We start from the raw sequence: 17,104 nt of genomic DNA on the forward strand, positions 1-17,104 counted from the left end.
AGAAACAAAGAATCAATCCTGACTTTGGTTATTGTTTATAAAACCTCTGTTAAGCTACTATCAGAAAGTGTGCTATGCAAGGAATATCTTAATTTACTTCTCAGAAATATTAGTTTATAGACCTTAATTTAGTGTTTCTACTGATTCTGTGTCTTTGAATGGAAAATAAATAAATTAATGAGCATCTTAAAATAAAATCAACTGAAATTTTTTAGAAATGTTTTTTGTGTAATAAAATCTATATTATGCTAGTTTATATTATTAAATATCAGTTTACTTTTCCTCACACACATCATAGTGGTTTATGTACAGACTCTAGTACCTGAATGTCTGGGTTTCAATGTCAGCTTTATCATTTACTAGACAAGTGACCTTGAGCATATTACTTAACATCTCTGATTTTAGTTTCCTGTAATGTAGGAATAATAGTACCTACCATATAGAGTTGTTATAAGGATCAAATTATTTAATACTGAAAGCACTTAGAAAAACACCCAGAAGATAGTATTATAAGAGTGCTACCTATTATTATTCATAAAATTAGTAAAATGTGGATACTGATCTGAGATTTAAAGAGATGATAAATACAGCTGATGTAAAAAACACTACTTGAGAACCAGGAGAGACACTATCTAGCTGTGTGGCTGTAGATATGATACTAAAGCCAGAAAGGTACTTGTCTGGGCCTCATTCATTCATTCGTTTGGTCCTTCCTTCCTCATTTCCCACTAATTGACTACACGTTTTAACCCTCAGACAAGAAGCTACTTTTAAGATAGCATCAAGCAGCTGATTACTGCAATTTCCAGTTTTAACCCCTTCTTAATTAACCTGTAGTAATCCTTCTGGTCCAGCTTGAAAGAGAAGGCCAAAAAATATACCATAGCTTTATTAAAAGGAAAAAATAAAAACAAAAATCCCCAACAAATATGAGAAGTTTTAAAGCAATAATTTCATTATATTAACATATCATATTTAAGACGATAAATATGTAATTGATTTAGAAATTATAACTGTCATTAATACTTGATGATATCTAAACTAATAAGGCAGAGTATTTTAATAGTTTCCTATAAAGATCACCTTTGTTCTACTTAAAATATTCTTTACTCAAAAAAAAGAATAAAAGTTTCCATTGCAGGTTGAATTGTGTCCCTGACAAAAGATTATATTGAAATACTAACTCTTGATACCTGTGAATTTGACCTTATTTGGCAATACGGTGTTGGGAGATTGATATGGATTGAATGTCTATGTCCCTACCTATCAAATTCATATGTGAAAGCCTAAATTGCCAATGTGATGAATGGGATCTTCGGGATGTAATTAAGTAATGAGGGTGGAGCCCTCATAAATGGGATTAGTGCCCATATAAAAAGAGACATGAGAGAGATGATCACTTTTCTGCTCTGTTTCCTACGTCCTCACAGTGTCCTAAGGTTATTTGCAAATGAGGAAGTGTGCTCTCACCAGACACTAAGTCTGTTGGCACCTTGGTCTTGGACTTCCCAGTTTTTAGAGCTGAGAGAAATGTCTGCCTTTTAAGCCACCCAGTCTATGATATTTTGTTATAGCAGTGTGAACTAAGACACGTATATAATCAAGTTAAAAAGAGACCATATTGAATTGGGGTGGACCCTAATCCAATGACTGGCACCTTTATAATAAAAGAAAATTTGGACACAGAAACACAGGCACACAGGAGAGAGGGGCATGTGAAGATAGAAGCAGAGATTAGAGTGATGCATCTACAAGTCAAGGAAAAATGAGGACTGCAGCCAACCACCACAAGATAAAAGAAGCAAGAAAGAAATTATTCCCTACAGTCTCTGGAGATGACATGGTGCTGACACCTTTATTTTAGATTTCTAGAACTGTGAGAGAATAAGTTTCTATTGTCTTAAGCCACCCGGTTTGTAGTTCTTTGTTACAGCAGCCCTAGGGAACCAATAAAGTTTCTTCAGTAAAATTCCAATTGCAGGACTTCCATTTTCAGCCGGAATAGAGAAATAGTGAACAGATTTATCCTCCTATATGAAACAAATAATAAAAGTGGACAAAATATATGAAATAATATTTTGTAGAAATAGAACATAAAACAGTACATAAGACAGTGATTACTTACAGTGAGGAAATAAGAGATGAGACCTATAATTACCCCAGCTTACTGTTTGAAAAGAATATCCAGACTGCAGCACAGGTGAGGGGAACCCAGTCAGAGTCCAGCAGCCTCCTTAAGTTGACCAGACAGAGCGAGGTGCTTGGGGAAACCAAAGTGTCTAGAGAATATAGGGTAGAGTACTGGTCAGGGCAGAACTGCACAGAGAGGAAACCTCAGAGATCTGAAAAGGACAGCTCTCATGTCTTCAACTAAGTACTGATCAGTGCATTCAGGTGAGGAAACTACCCAAAGCAGAGGAAATGATTGCCTAAAGGGAGCAGAGAGAACAATTCATGGAATACACATAGAACTAGGAATAGTTTTTGTTCCTACCAGCCAGAGTGAAAAACTTCATAAATCATGGGACATGAGGTGGAATACTCAGAAAGGTTTTGCTTCAGTAACGGGGCCAAATTAGTCATAGATGAAATGCTGCTTTTGGTTCCTAACAAAGCTAAAAAGAAGACTTGAAATTGTTTCCAACTAACTTAACGATGGTCCAGAACAAAACCTAATGTCATTAGGACTACGTCTAATGTCATTAGCACCCAACAAGGTAAAATTTACAATGTCTGATATACAGACAAAAATTATCAGACATACAAATGAGAAAGAAAATCTGATCTATACTGAAGAGAAAAACGAATCAATAGAAACAGACCCAGAAATGACACATACGATAGACTTAGCAGACAGGATGTTAAAAGAGTTATTATAAATATATACATATATTCAACAAAGTCATAGAAAGATTAACCATGTTAAGCAGCAACATGAAAGATACTTTAAAAGACCCAAAATCAAGCTTGAAACTACAATGCCTGAGATGAAAAACACAATAAATGTGATTAACAGCAGATTATATACTTATGATAAAAGATTAATGAACTTGAAGATATAGCATTAGAAATTATCCAGAGTAAAACACACAGAGGAAAAAAAAAAGTAAAAGTAAAGTGAACAGAGTTCCCAGTGAATTAGAAAAAAACTTCAAGTGACTCATACACAAGTAATTGGAGTCTCCAAAGTTCAGAGGGGGTGTGGTGAGACCAAAATATATTTGAAGAAATAATGGCTGAAATTGTTTTTCTAAATTTGATGCAAAGCATAAACCCACACATTCAAGAATCTCAAGCACAAGAAAAATGAAGAAAACTATAATATACCAAGGTACATCAGAATCAAATGGCTTAAAACTTGTCATAAAGAGGAAACGTTTAAAAGCAGCCACAGGAAAGATATGTTGCACGGGGGAGAACAAAGAAAGCCATCAGACTTATTAAAAACAACACAAGCCAAAGCAATGAGACAATATCTTTAAAGTAAAAAAGGAAAATCTGCCAATATAGAAGTCCAATATCCAGTAAAAATAAGTTTCAAATATGAAGGTGAAATACACAAATGAGTACATGAAACTACTGGTAAAAACTGAATAAGGTTTGTAGTCTAGTTAACAGTATTGTATTCATGTCAATTTCCTGATTTCAATATTGTACTATAGTTATAAGATGCCATCATTGGAGGAAGCTAGGTGAAAGGTTCATGGGACTGACTCTATGTACTATTTTTGGCAATTTCTCATGAATCTATATTATTTCAAAATAAAAATTTAAAAAACAAAAATGAAAAAAATACTTTTTTGGACATAAGAATTCATCACCAGCACAAACTGCACAAGAAACACTAAGCAGTGTTTCAGGCAGAAACAAAAATAATACTAGATGTAAATCTGGATTCAAACAAAAAAATGAAGAGCATGAGGAATAGTAAATATGTGGGTAAATACAATACTTTTTTCCTATTTTATGTCTTTGAAAAATAACTGTGTAAAGTCAAAATATTAGCAAAGTATCATAGGATTTATAGCATACGCAGAAGTAAGATATATGCAAAAAATGCACAAAAGCAGAAATGGGGGAAATGGAAGTATATTGTAAGCTTCTTACACTATATGTGAAACAGTATAAAATAACTTGAAAGTAGACTGTGATAAATTCACAATGTACACTATAAACTCTAAAGCAACCACTGAAATAAAACAACAAAGAGTTATACCTCATAAGCCAATAAAGGGAGTAAAATAAAATTATTTTAAAAACTTCAATTTAAAAAAGGAAGGAAAAGTAGAAAAGAGGAATAAAGAATAGATGGGACAAATAGACAACAGATAGAAGATGATATATTGTAACTATATCAATAATCACATTAAGGGTGAATGGTCTAAACACCTGAATTAAAAGGGAAAGAGTGTCACATTGAATAAAAAAGCAAACCAAGAAAACTATTTAAGTTTTTTTTTTAATTTTAAAAATTACAGTTGACATTTAATGTTATATTAATTTCAGGTGTGCAACATAGTTATTACACCATACATAGTTATTACAATATTGTTGACAATATTTCCTATGCTGTACTTTAAATCCCCATGACTATTTTGTAACTGCCAATTTGTACTTAATCCATTCACATTTTTCACTCAACCCCCCTCCCATCTGGCAACTATAAGTTTGTTCTCTGTATTCATGTTTGTTTCTGTTATTTTTTTGTTTATTTTGTTTTTCAGATTGCATATAAGTAAAATCATATGCTATTTGTCTTTCTCTGTCTGACTTATTTCACTTAGCATAATACCCTCTAGGTCCATTCATGTTGTCACAAATGGTAAGATTTCATTCTTTTTTATGGTTGAGTAATATTCCATTGTATAGATGTACCACATCTTCTTTATCCAATCATCTATCGATAGGCACTTAGGTTACTTCCATATCTTGGCTATTATAAATGATGCTGTAATAAACATAGGGACGCATATATCTTTTTGAATTAGTGTTTTGGATTTCTTAGGATAAATACCCAGAAGTAGGATTGCTGAGTCATATGGTAGTTCTATTCTTAATTTTTTGAGGAACCTCCATACTATTTTCTATAGTGGTTACATCAATTTGCAATCCCACCAATAGTGCATGACGGTGCCCGTTTCTCCACATCCTCACCAACACTTATTATTTGTTGATTTTTTTGATGACAGCCATTGTGATAGGTGTGAGGTGATATCTATCTCATTGTGGTTTTAATTTGCATTTGTCTGATGATTAATGACCTGAGCATCTTTTCATATGTCTACTGTCCATCTGTATGTTTTCTTTGGAGAAATGTCTATTTAAGTCCTCTGTCCATTTTTCAATCAGATTTTTTTGTCTTTTGGGTGTTAAGTTATAAGAGTTCTTTACATATTTTGGATATTAACCCCTTATCAGATGTATCAAAGTGACTATCTTCTCCCATTTAGTAGGTTGTCTTTTCATTTTGTTGATGGAAGAAACAAATTTTAAATATGAAGACACAAATAGATTAAAAGTGAAGGCATGAAAAAATACAGCATGTTAACACTAATGAAAATCAAGCTGAAGTTGGGAGTAGAATTCAGAACAAAGAATATAGCTAGGGATAAAGAAGGTGTTCACCACAGAAACAGAACCAATAGGAGATAAATATATTTATTTTAAGGAACTGGCTCATGTAAGCATGGAGAATGACAAGTCCCAAGATCTTCAATTGGCAAACTGAGAATCAGAGCTAATAGTATAGTTCTGCACCAAAAGTTGGCAGGCTCAAGACCCAGGAAGGGCAGATAATTTCTAGTTCATGTCTGAAGGCAGAAAAAATTCAGCTCAAAGTTACTCAGGCAGGAGGAATCACCTCTTATTCAGCCTTTTTATACAATTCAGGCCTTCAACTGATTGGATGGGGCCCACTCACATTGAGGAGGGCAATCTACTTTACTCAGGAAACCCATTCAAATGTTAATCTCATCCAACAAACACCCTCACAGACACACCTGGAATAATGTTTGACCAAATATCTGGGCACCTCACCTCTCAGTCAAGTTGACACAAAATTAACTATCATAGAGAATCACTTCATAATTATAGAGGATTCAATTTATCTAGAGGATGTAGCAATACTAAGTGTTTATGCACCTAATAACACAAGTTTAAAATACATCAAGCAAAAACTGACAGCTACAAGGAGGAGTAGATCAATCCATAATTGTAGTTGGAGATTTCAATAGTCCTTTCTCAATTTCCAAAGAATAGATAGACAAAAACAAAAATAAAAACAGAACAAAACCAACCAACCAACCAACAAACAAAAACCAGCGAGGATATTAAAACATTTGAACAACACTATCACACAATTTAATCTAATTGACATTATAGAACATTCCACCTCCAACAATATAGACATTATTGTTAAGATAGTCCATATTCTGGGCCATAAAACAAGTCTCTATATAAATTTTTAAAAATTCAAGTCATACATAATTTATTTTCTGACCACAAGGAAATTAAACTAGAAATAAATAACAGAATGATGCCTGGAAAATATCCAAATGTTTGGATCCTAAATAACACACATTTAAATAACCCAGGAGTCAAAAAGAAATGAGGAAGTCTTTTGAAATAGAATGAAAATAAAAGCACAACATATCAAGCTTTGTGGGATGCAACTGAAACAGGATTAGAGGGAAACCTGTAGCACTAAATGCTTATAATAAAAAGAACAAATATCTTAAATCAGTGACCTCAGCTTCCACATTAAGAAACTAGACAAATAAGAGAAAACTAAACCCAAAGTATACAAGAAAGGAAATAAAGCCAGATGGCACATCACAGACAATGGTGGATTCAAATTAAACAATACCCTAAAACGCTACCAAATGTAATGGAATCCTGGACTTTGGTCCTCTTACCCAATATGCTCTCCCTTCTTATCCTCTTCCATTGTGGCTCACTGCCCAGGGAAAGACTTCATATAACTGAGCTCACCTCGTATAACAGAAATGTTGAGATCAACTGGGTACCATTTCTGTAAGGCCAAGAATATAATTCACGTTCCACTAGCTATCATTAGAACACCAGGAGATATAAGTTTACCCAGAAGGCTATAAACATCAGGAAGCCTGGATTGCTTACCGACAGGAAGTAGAAAAGCATTCAAAACAAAAATATCTGATCCCTTATTAGAGAGGTTGTCAGAGGACTTTCAAGACATGCTGATACTATGTCCTAAGCATAGTCAATTAAATCCAAGCAGAGAAAAACATAGCTTGCTCTTCCAAGCGTTACAGAGCAATCATTGGCATTTCCAAGAGCAATACCATCCAGTACAACGAGAAGACCTCACCTCACCCCTAGATTGGGGCCATATTCAGGCAGGGATCCTGAAGCAGTTCATGCACACTGTACTTCTATGAAGGCACTTATCACACAGTATTTATACACACACACATTGTTTACACATGCTGTCACCCCTCTAGACTATACTGACTCTCCTGAATGTCATCTTAGTCATCTTTGTATCCCCAAACCCTAGCATGGTGCAGTCACTTAATAAATGTGCTTTAAGAGGAAAGCATGAACCCTCTAGATATTTAAAGGGTTATAGACAATAACCAATGTGACAGCCCGGAGATTTAACAGAAAACAAAACAAGGCTTCACATCCAACAAACAAACAAACAGAAAAAAACAGAGGCTTGTTACCTCTTTCCTGAGTTCAATTAGATTTTTAAAACATTTTTTTAAAAATGAATTTGTTTCTAGACTTCAATGAGAGTTTGGGTGGGACTAGGTTTTATATCTAAAGCAGTCTGCCCATCCTTTTCCCACGGTGTTCTGGAAGAAAGCAGAAAGCGATGACTCACAACTTGGCACCCTTCTTAGTTCCTATGCACTGACACCAAATTGTATTCCAAAAGAGAGGCATTTACAAAGGATCAAAACCTGGATGCCTGGGCCCTAGGACGTGGTTCACATTATACGCTTTCCAATGCAGTGCTAAATGAACTGCATTTGGTTCCAGATGGTTAATAACTATTCAGTGGAGAGGTGACTTCAAGTGGAAATTGTCTCAACTCTCACTTTATGTCACTTCAGAAGTCTTGCCTCAGTTTGTTCCCACCCTCACCCTCATCCTCTACCTCCTTTTTTGGCCTCAGCTTTCAGGGTTTCAAGCCCTTAAACATAGTATTTTTAGGATATCCCAGCTATGAAAGTAGGCCCTTTCTGGTTACTCTTCTGGTGACTCAAGGACTTCTCTATTCAAAATACTAGCACTTTCTAGTGACCTAGAAAGTGCAGAAAGCCCAGGGGAAAGGAAGGTGAATGGAGTCCGGATCAGCTGTGGTAACAGGAAAAGACAATGAACCCATGGGAATGTCATAATTCAGTATACTCTTCTCATTCCATCCCTCCTTCTTTCCCCAAAACATGAGCACACAAATGCACATGCACACACACACCTCAGTGTACTTGTCCAATACCTTCTTCAGAGAGTCATCTAACTTCCTTCTCAAAGCAGTGGTACAGCCTTAGGCAGTCATGGCACTTCCCATTTGCCTTTCACACGCCAAATCCCCAAATCATACTTCTTTCATTACTTCTAACTAAGCTCCACATCCTTGGGAACTTGTCATCTGTCCCTAGAAGACAGAAATCCCATGTACCTAAATCATTCTTATACAGTGCCTAGCAAGGAAGCAAATGTAAGTGCAGGGTTAATATCACCATGCCTGTTCTCTGATTATAATGATGATGAGGGTGTCAGACATGATGGCAATGATCCCATTCACTTTAATTTGCATCTCCTTTCAGAAGCTAGACTCACCAGTGGCTCAAAGACTTCAATGTCAATGGATCTGAAAGTAATAAGAAAAGGTTAAAGGAGAACCTCGACTTTTTTTATATTTGGAAACATCAAATAAATATAGAAATTAAAAGAAAAGGAAGGGTTAAGGCTGTCTCTATAAAGGCAAGGAAGTAACAGTAAAAGATACTAGAAAAGAACACTCATAAAGGGAGTGGAAACTCAGGAAGCCAGGACGGTGGAGCAGAAACATAGAAAGGGCATCAGCTTTGGAATCAGTCTTGGAGTAGAATCCTTGTTTGTTGACATTCTGTCTGATCTCGGGCAAGTTAACTTCTCTGAACTTAACTTGTCTGAACCCCTATTTCCTAAGCTTAGAAAGGTGTTAAAATGTTCATTTTGGAGGATTCTCTTGAACATTGTGAACTAGCCTTTAAGGCATTTGGTTTGTGGCAGGTGCCCTATAAATGTCAGTTCTCTTCCCTCCCCTCTCAGAAAGAAAGTTCTATAATGATAAGAATTTCCAGCAGCACCCAAAGGGTTGGTCCTGTCTATAATCATGCATTTGTAGAAGGCTCATCCTAAGGTTCTCACTTTTAGGTGTATTTTGATGTCTCACGAAGATGCTCATGTTCTCTGCAATTGCCAACTTCAGAGAGAATGTGTATGTTAGGGAACAACTGTGCCCAACCCCTCCCATCCATCGAGATACACAAGTCAGACAAGACCTCATATCTTTAAAGAGTGGGACTCAAAGTCAGACGCCCCTTGTCTGTATTCCCAAAGCAATTTAACTGCATTGCACTCAGAGCATGAATCACTGCTTTGCATTATATGTTTAAGCATCTGTATCTCCCCTAGGCTGCAAGAGCCATGATGGCAAAGTCTAGATATTACTCCTCTTTGCATCACCACCTTGCACGAAGCCTGTCATACATGTCATAGTTACAGGATTGAACTGAACCATCCGTCTTCTAGACTTGCAGTGCTTTACTGTGTATTCTACACTTTATAATTCCCCTAGCAGCATTTCCGACAGCCTCCGAAATTTCAAGCACTGACCACATATTGTCTTTGTCCTTTAAGAATTGACTGTTTAGGTGACCAAAAGGTACACACTTCCAGTTATAAAACAAAGAAGTTCTGGGGACAGTATGGTGATTCTAGTTAATAATACTGTATTGTATCTTTGAAAGTTGCTAAGAGAGTAGATCTTAAAAGTTCTCATCACAAGAAAAAAAATGTAGCTATGTGTGATGATTGATGTTAACTAGACTTATGGTAGTAACCACTTCACAATGTACTCATACAGCAAATCATGTTAGACACCTGAAATTAATAGTTATATGTCCATTATACGTCAATTAAAGAAACTTAGAAACAACTACATCAAAAAAAGAACAGTTTAAAAACGGCTAGTTTTTTCTTTGGAAAGCTAAAATTTAATCAAGGAAGAGGGGTAAAAGATTTCAGAGAAATGCCTAGCACTAATCTAAAATTGCTCTTTGCTTTTTATTTATTGCCATAACTTTGGTCACCCCACCCCCACCCCACATCCAAGACCTGGGGACACCTTTCCTAAAGCACACACAGGGTGTTCTTGGTGAGTGCCTGGAGGGTTTTGTGCTTAGTAACTGCTGTGAGGATGACCACAAGTCGAAGGCTGTGGCAGCTCCATCTGCCTCAGGTAAGAAAATCAATGGGTGACTAAGTTACAGTAGAAGTATCTCTCAATCTCTGAGTTCTTCCTGTGTTCTGACACATCTCTTTTTCTCCAGAGGAAATAGGGACAAGCTCAGACAACGGTCCCTGAGGAAGGAACCTTCTTTTATTGTTTAACTCATTCATTACCAAACTCTCATGAAGAAACTGGGTCCACAGTTACTGAAAACACAAATAAGCTCAAGAAACATTTGGAAATATATTTAAGTCACATCCACAGTCAGTTGTTAAGGGGAAGTCTAGAAGTTGAGTTCCAATTCCTAAACTTTAAGGCAGATTTTATGGAGGGCACTACTAAGTTCTCCTTCCAAAGACTGGCCTATGGAGACAGACACTCGGCTCTACCTTAATAGCTCTGTGTCTTTGCACCTGTTACTGACTCAAGCTAAGCCTGTTTTCTCGTTATTTAAATAAAAATACTCACCCTACAGGGTTGTTTATAAACATTAGATGAGATCACTAACTCATCTGTATATACTGACTGCCTAGTCTTTAGTAGGCAAAACCCAGACCCCATAGATATAACTATCCCCATGGCTCCCCAATGCCAAGGTCAAGTGTCAGCTGGCATTAATCCTCAGGCATGGCATTTTATACATGGCTGATCCCTGGGGCACTTAAGTACATGACCCCTGAGCTGGGGCAATCCCATTATCTTAGAGATGTGGAAACCAAGACAAAATCTCTCATGGCTCACCACTGCCTGTAGGCAAAGTTGCAATACTGTGAGAAGAAAGGCCATTTGAGTGCTTTCCTAGAGGGCCATTGGGGCCCCAGTGCAAGCCAGAATGCTGTTTTGGGTGGACCTTTAAATCACATCACCTATATGCCATTTGTCAAATGATTTTCTAACTAGAATTCATCTAGTCTAAAGAACACAGAATATTCTCTAGAGAATAAGGCTAGGTCATTCTACGCTAATTGTAGTAAAAGTGAAGGGAAGGGTGGTACTTAGCAGTAGATTGTTGTAATTTATTAAGCTCAGCGTCCTGCTGAGCACGAAACATGTCTTGTGTCTTATTTTACATGCTCAACCCAACTTCCAGAATCCTCCTTTACACCTAATCCTTGGAACTGCAAAAAGCTGGCACAAATAAATGGCTTCTACCTCTCTGTAGGATCTACCTGAGTGCTCGTGTACGGGGCCCAAATCAAATCCTTTCTAAATTCTGAATGCAGTATGTGTGGTTTTGAGTGGGCAATGAAGAGAGACAGGTATCTTTGGAAATAAAACACAAGAGGTGGAGGTTAATTTTTAATCCCTTGAATCTCGTGCCAACCCATTTGATAGTGACTTATCATTAATATATCTCATATTGCTCAATCATGTCTAGAAGATGGATTGCAGGGTGGAGTGGGAGAGGTGCCTTCCGGTCCATTCCAGTGAAATGTTTCTACGTTATCACACAACGAGAAACTCTATAAGGTAAGGAGGTTAGAAATGCCTGGCTTCCTATGGACAGATGCCAGGTGGAGGAAATAAACAGATATAGTTCCCACTGGATACGGATGCCCTAAAAAACAAGTGTTTCCTAGCATGCTGCCAAGGCAATGCCAGCTGCTTACAAAATAAGTTCAGGGGGAAAAGAAAGAGGTAGACTGAATAGTGTTTGGGGAGTGAGTAAAGTAGAAAATGAGAAAAGACACTTATTCCAATTTTGTTGATAAAGTATAAACCCTTACAACTGAGTCAAATGGCTGCCCTGGTTCTAAAACAAATGAAAGTCTAACCAATTAAATTAAACCGGACAATTAAATGGAGCCTAGGGTCCTGTGCCCTGATACTTCAGGAGTGGCTAGAAGTAACAATGCTGGACCGGGACAGGTTACCGGAGACATTCAGTGCAGAGATCACAACTGGCAGGGCCCAGACATTGTCTTCTTTGGTTTTTCCCACAGTTAGGTGGCATTTTAACATTGTTTGCATTAATTGCCAACAGTTTAAAAACTAAAAGACTTCACATAAAAATCTATATTTCTAGTGTCTCTTTATAAAACAAACACTGGACCTACATTTTCACCTACCAACCACTCAATTCCCCATAGTTGGTCTCTACTATCCCCATGCTTCCCTAAAGACAAAGCCAGGTGTCAGCGTCACTAATCCTGGAAATGGCATTTTGTTACCAGCCGACCCCTGTGAGCTCTTCAGTGCATGTCCCCTAAGCTGAGGCAACCCCATTACCTTATAGATGAGTGTCATGCAGGGTCTCAGCTCCCACTCCCCGCACAAGAACGCAGGATATGGTGAAGCCAAAAAGGAACACCCACGGAGCCATACATAGGGGAGTCATACCACCATACTCTCCTGGCGGCTGGGTTGGAGACACAGGAAGCAGGAGCCATACATTCCGCAACCTGCCGTCCACTTCTCTGCCAACCAACCTCACTTGCTAACTGCAATCCGCTGTGCTAACTGTGATCCACGCTTGCTAGCGTAGCCATGGCAGTTATATCAGTGGCTAATGGCTAACCGGTAACAGCTGATGGCCAACTAGTCACAGCTGATGGCCATCTACTACCCGAGCTGGCACCTTTCCACGTGAGGCTGAGAGCCTGGAAACTGCTCTCTGGGACTCTGTCCCCACAATGAGGAAACCAAGGCAAAACTTCACATGGCTCACAGCACTGCCTATAGGGCAGAGGCCTGATGCCATGACAGGAAAAGTCATTTGCAGAAGGTCCCAGCTCACCTCTCTTGCCAGTTCCCCAAAGGAATCCTATGGTCCAGCCGTACCAGGTAGACCCTTGTTAAGCATGGTTGAGGCGCGGTTCCCTCTGTCTCAAATGCCCTTCCCTGTATCAGATTCTTCATCAACCTTTCAGACTCAGATTAGTTCTATCCTCATTCCCCAGGTAGGGAAGTGTCCACATAGCACATTGTACCCACTTCAGCAACAGACTGTAGAGTCCTCAAAGGGAAGGTCAGTTAGTTAAAGTCCTTTTTTATGTCACCAGTGCCTACCACAATGTGATGACACATAGTGAGCTCCAAATAAATCTGGGGTTTAGGGAGGAAAAACAATCTGTCTTCAGATACTTAGGTAATTGTACTCATAACATATAGTTGGAAAAAAACGGTTAAAAGCATATCCAGCCCATGAGGATCACTCAGACTGATGAACCATCAAGTAGGTAACATCCAAAACCTTATCTTAGTGACAAATGCAGTTCCCGCCAGACCAAGCCTAACTCTAGAAGTAGGTGCTGCCAGATCAATGTGGCTTGTGAAGTGTCAGAAGGACCTCAAAGGTCCCAGATAAGCTAACTCAGATGCCAAAAAGTCCACCATGTAAACTTATCTGCATTAAGTCTTTTTGTGTTAAAATGGACACCTTTCTCTTTCTCCTCCTCCAAAAGCCAGTACATTAGGCAATTCTCAGAGGTTAGCACAGCTCCAGTTAGCTTGCTAACCATTTTTCTATCTGATGCATTTATCCTGGAATTTCTGGGTAAGTTGTGATAGTTAAATACAGGTAAATTTCCAGTAGAGGTCCAGGACAGGCCTGAACGTCTGAAGTAAGAGACGGGGAGTAGGCAGTACAGCAGAGTGGTTAAGCGTAAGGCGGGTTGGACCAAAGATGCCTTGGTCCAATTCTGCTACCTGGTAGATGAGTGCCCTTTGGCTAGTCACTTACCCAATGTGCCTTTATTTCCTCATTTAGATAGAAAGTGGTGTTGACAAGAGGATCTGCCTCAGTAGGACACTGGAGAATTAAATGAGTCAATTTATAGTAGGCATTCAAAACAGTGCCTGACATAGAGTGAGCCCTATATTCGTGTTTACTTCTGTCGTTATTAGGACAGGATGGCATGAGACTCAGCCCTGAAAAGGACTGCTCCAGTTTTACTACCTGCTGTCTCTTTCTCCCAATTTACTGATGAGGAATATAAGGTCTGGAGAGGATGAGATTTATGAACGGCTGCACGGCTAGTGGATGGCAGAGCTCGGGCTTCTTATGCAGGGTTCTCACCCCTCGCCAGCCCCTCCCCCCACCCCCCCAACCATGGACCTTATTCATGAGAAAGAGAGGCAGGGGTGGTGGGAGACTAAGAGAAACCAAGACTGAGCTCTAGCATCTCTAAATTTTAGGGATAATGGGACAAGGCCCTTTGGGACTTCTCTCCAGAGTCAATTCCATGTCCCCGCTCTCGCTCTCGGGTGGGCTGGATGTCTGAGCAAACACCGCCCTCTGACACACACACACACACACACACACACCACGCCTGGGCGTACCCTTTAAGTTTGGCACAGCGCCGGAATTCACTGACCCGCTGGGAGGACAAGTCAACAGTGGGGTGGACGGGTAGTGACACAATCAGGCCGCGGCACCCTCCGCGCTAGCCTCCCACGCAGCGCAGGGCGGCCCTCGGCCCTCGCAAGGGTGCGGAGGGGGATGGGCGGCGGCGGTGTGCCCAGGGACGGCGTGCTGGGTCGCCACACCCCCTAGGGACCCGCGGCCCAAAGCCTGGGCACCGGTACTTTTCAGCAACGCGGCAGCCCCGCGATTGTGGGGCCGGCTCCTAGGGCCGCCGCCGCCGTCGCCGCCGCTGCCCCCGAGAGCTGGATGACGGAGTCTTGAAAGACTTTCACCAAATATGGGCTAAGGCTGGAAACGTCCTGCGCCGCCGGAAACCTCGAGTCCTGGCAACCGCGGCGACTTGGGGCGCGCGGGCCAGCCAGCCGGCAGGGGGCGGCGGGCAGCAGGAGGCCGAGTGCGTCCGGGTGCTCTGGCCCTGTGCCCCATCCTCTCGCGTCGGCCCCCCAGGTCCTGCTGCCATCCCGGCTTCCTCAAGCTCTCCCTGCGATCACTGCACTGGGTGGGGCTCAGGGGTTGGAGGGGTGTGGAGAGAAAAAGGATGGCGCGGGGCACCACCTTAAAGCTGGACTTTCCCAGTCAGCATCAATTATTCTATTCATTAAGGTGGTATAAAAAGGGGCGTTGTGAGACTAAGTGTGCAGGTGAGTGCCTAACTATGAAGACACACGTACGTACATATAAACAGCTATCACTGGCACTCCTCTCGTCGGAGGCAGTTGTTCCCAGGGTTTGATTCCCCACACCACCAGCAGCTTCCTCAACTAGGGACTTGTTAGAAATGTAACTAATAAGAAATTCTGGGATGGGACCCTGCAATCGCTTTTTAACCAGCCCTCCAGGTGACTCTGAGACACGCTTACGTTTGAAAACCACTGGTTCGGGGCTAGGAAACCGGAGTCGCCAGGTTTAAGGTGATTATTATTCTCAATTGCCGCCAGACAGTGAACCCTTCTTTGGGTGACCTAAAATTGCTTGGCAGCAGCGGGCGAGAGACGTCCCCATTGCTCAGCCCAAAGCCAGGAGCTGCAGAAGACAAGCGGTCCCTTCTCCGTGCCTTGCAGCCCAAGGAAACAAGGCGGCCGTTATTCCCCCGTGGGGCACCCGTAGAGGGAGAGAGGGAGGAAATAGAGCAAAAGAGCCATGCAGAATTAGCACCCGAAGCAACACTTACCCATAAATATTTGCACATTTCCCCTCCAATCTGTCAACGTGAACTGATCTGCAGCTTTCAGCAGAGGCGGTGAGAAGGCGACAGGACGGCTGAGGTTTCTGGACGGTCCTTGAGCAGGACACGAGAAGCTGCTGTTCCTCTCCCCTGATGGCATGGTTTACTAGCAGGCACACCAGGTCATAGTATATGGAAAGGCTGTGCACATAAGTTACTCCAGTCTCTCCCTCTCCCCCACCTCCTGGCCATGTTTGCTACAGCTTCCCAAACGCCCTCCCATAACGCACGGCCTGCTTTAAATGGGCAGTTGATGGTAGGGTTCTCCATTTCTCCCCTGGTGCAAACTCATCCTCCAAGATTCTCTAGTTAAAGTCCAGAAACAAACCCAAACGCTCTTGTTAGAAAAATTTTAATCTGATTTTTAAAGGAATTCCAGGAATGGTGTGTGTTTGAATGCTGTGCAGTAAAATGAATCTTTGCCCCCCCACCCACCCACCCACACACACTTCAATAAAGGAACAAGGTATATACACAGGCCAGTTGGATCATCCACTGTGATTTTATTTTAAATCATGATAGACAGATTGCGTGAAAAACAAGGAATTCCAAAGAATTCCTGCTCTGGGAACAGAAGTTAAGTCTATATTTAACAACATTTGAAGCTGTCAAGAATGCTTTGTGGTTGGATAACAGGCAGAAAAATGTTAAAAACGCAAGCTACTGCTATACCCAAATATGGAAATATTGTTACGTCTGGTGTCTGATTCACCATCTGGAAATACTTACAACCATGAAGTCAAATAGAAAAGACACCACAACAGAAGCCAGGAACGCTCCTCTCCATCCATTTTCTCTCACCACCTCCTCCACCCTGCACTGCCCTTACTCACCCTGTCCCCAATCATTTCATTAAGAAGGAAACAATAATGAAACCCTAATACAAGAAAAACCATTTGTCTAAACAATAACTGATGGATTGGCCTGGTTACAACATAGGGCCCAGACTTTCCTCACTTAACATTACACCTGATAACCTATTGTCTTGAAAATTAAGTCCCCCACCCTAAACCCCTCCAACAAAGCC

General features: G+C 40.4%; 1 protein-coding gene across 1 annotated transcript in view; it reads right to left on the minus strand.

Moving 5' to 3' along the window:
• The window catches only part of DDAH1 (dimethylarginine dimethylaminohydrolase 1), a 231,030-nt gene extending 214,761 nt beyond the window's left edge, over nt 1-16,269 (minus strand). The window contains exon 1 of the mRNA XM_074335078.1: nt 16,024-16,269. Within this exon, the coding sequence (XP_074191179.1) occupies nt 16,024-16,041 (18 nt within the window). The 5' untranslated portion in view covers nt 16,042-16,269. The remainder of the gene's footprint in view (nt 1-16,023) is intronic.
• Nucleotides 16,270-17,104: the final 835 nt, after the last annotated feature.

The sequence above is a fragment of the Rhinolophus sinicus genome, linkage group LG06 (genome assembly GCF_036562045.2).
Source record: "Rhinolophus sinicus isolate RSC01 linkage group LG06, ASM3656204v1, whole genome shotgun sequence".
Lineage (NCBI taxonomy): Eukaryota > Metazoa > Chordata > Mammalia > Chiroptera > Rhinolophidae > Rhinolophus > Rhinolophus sinicus.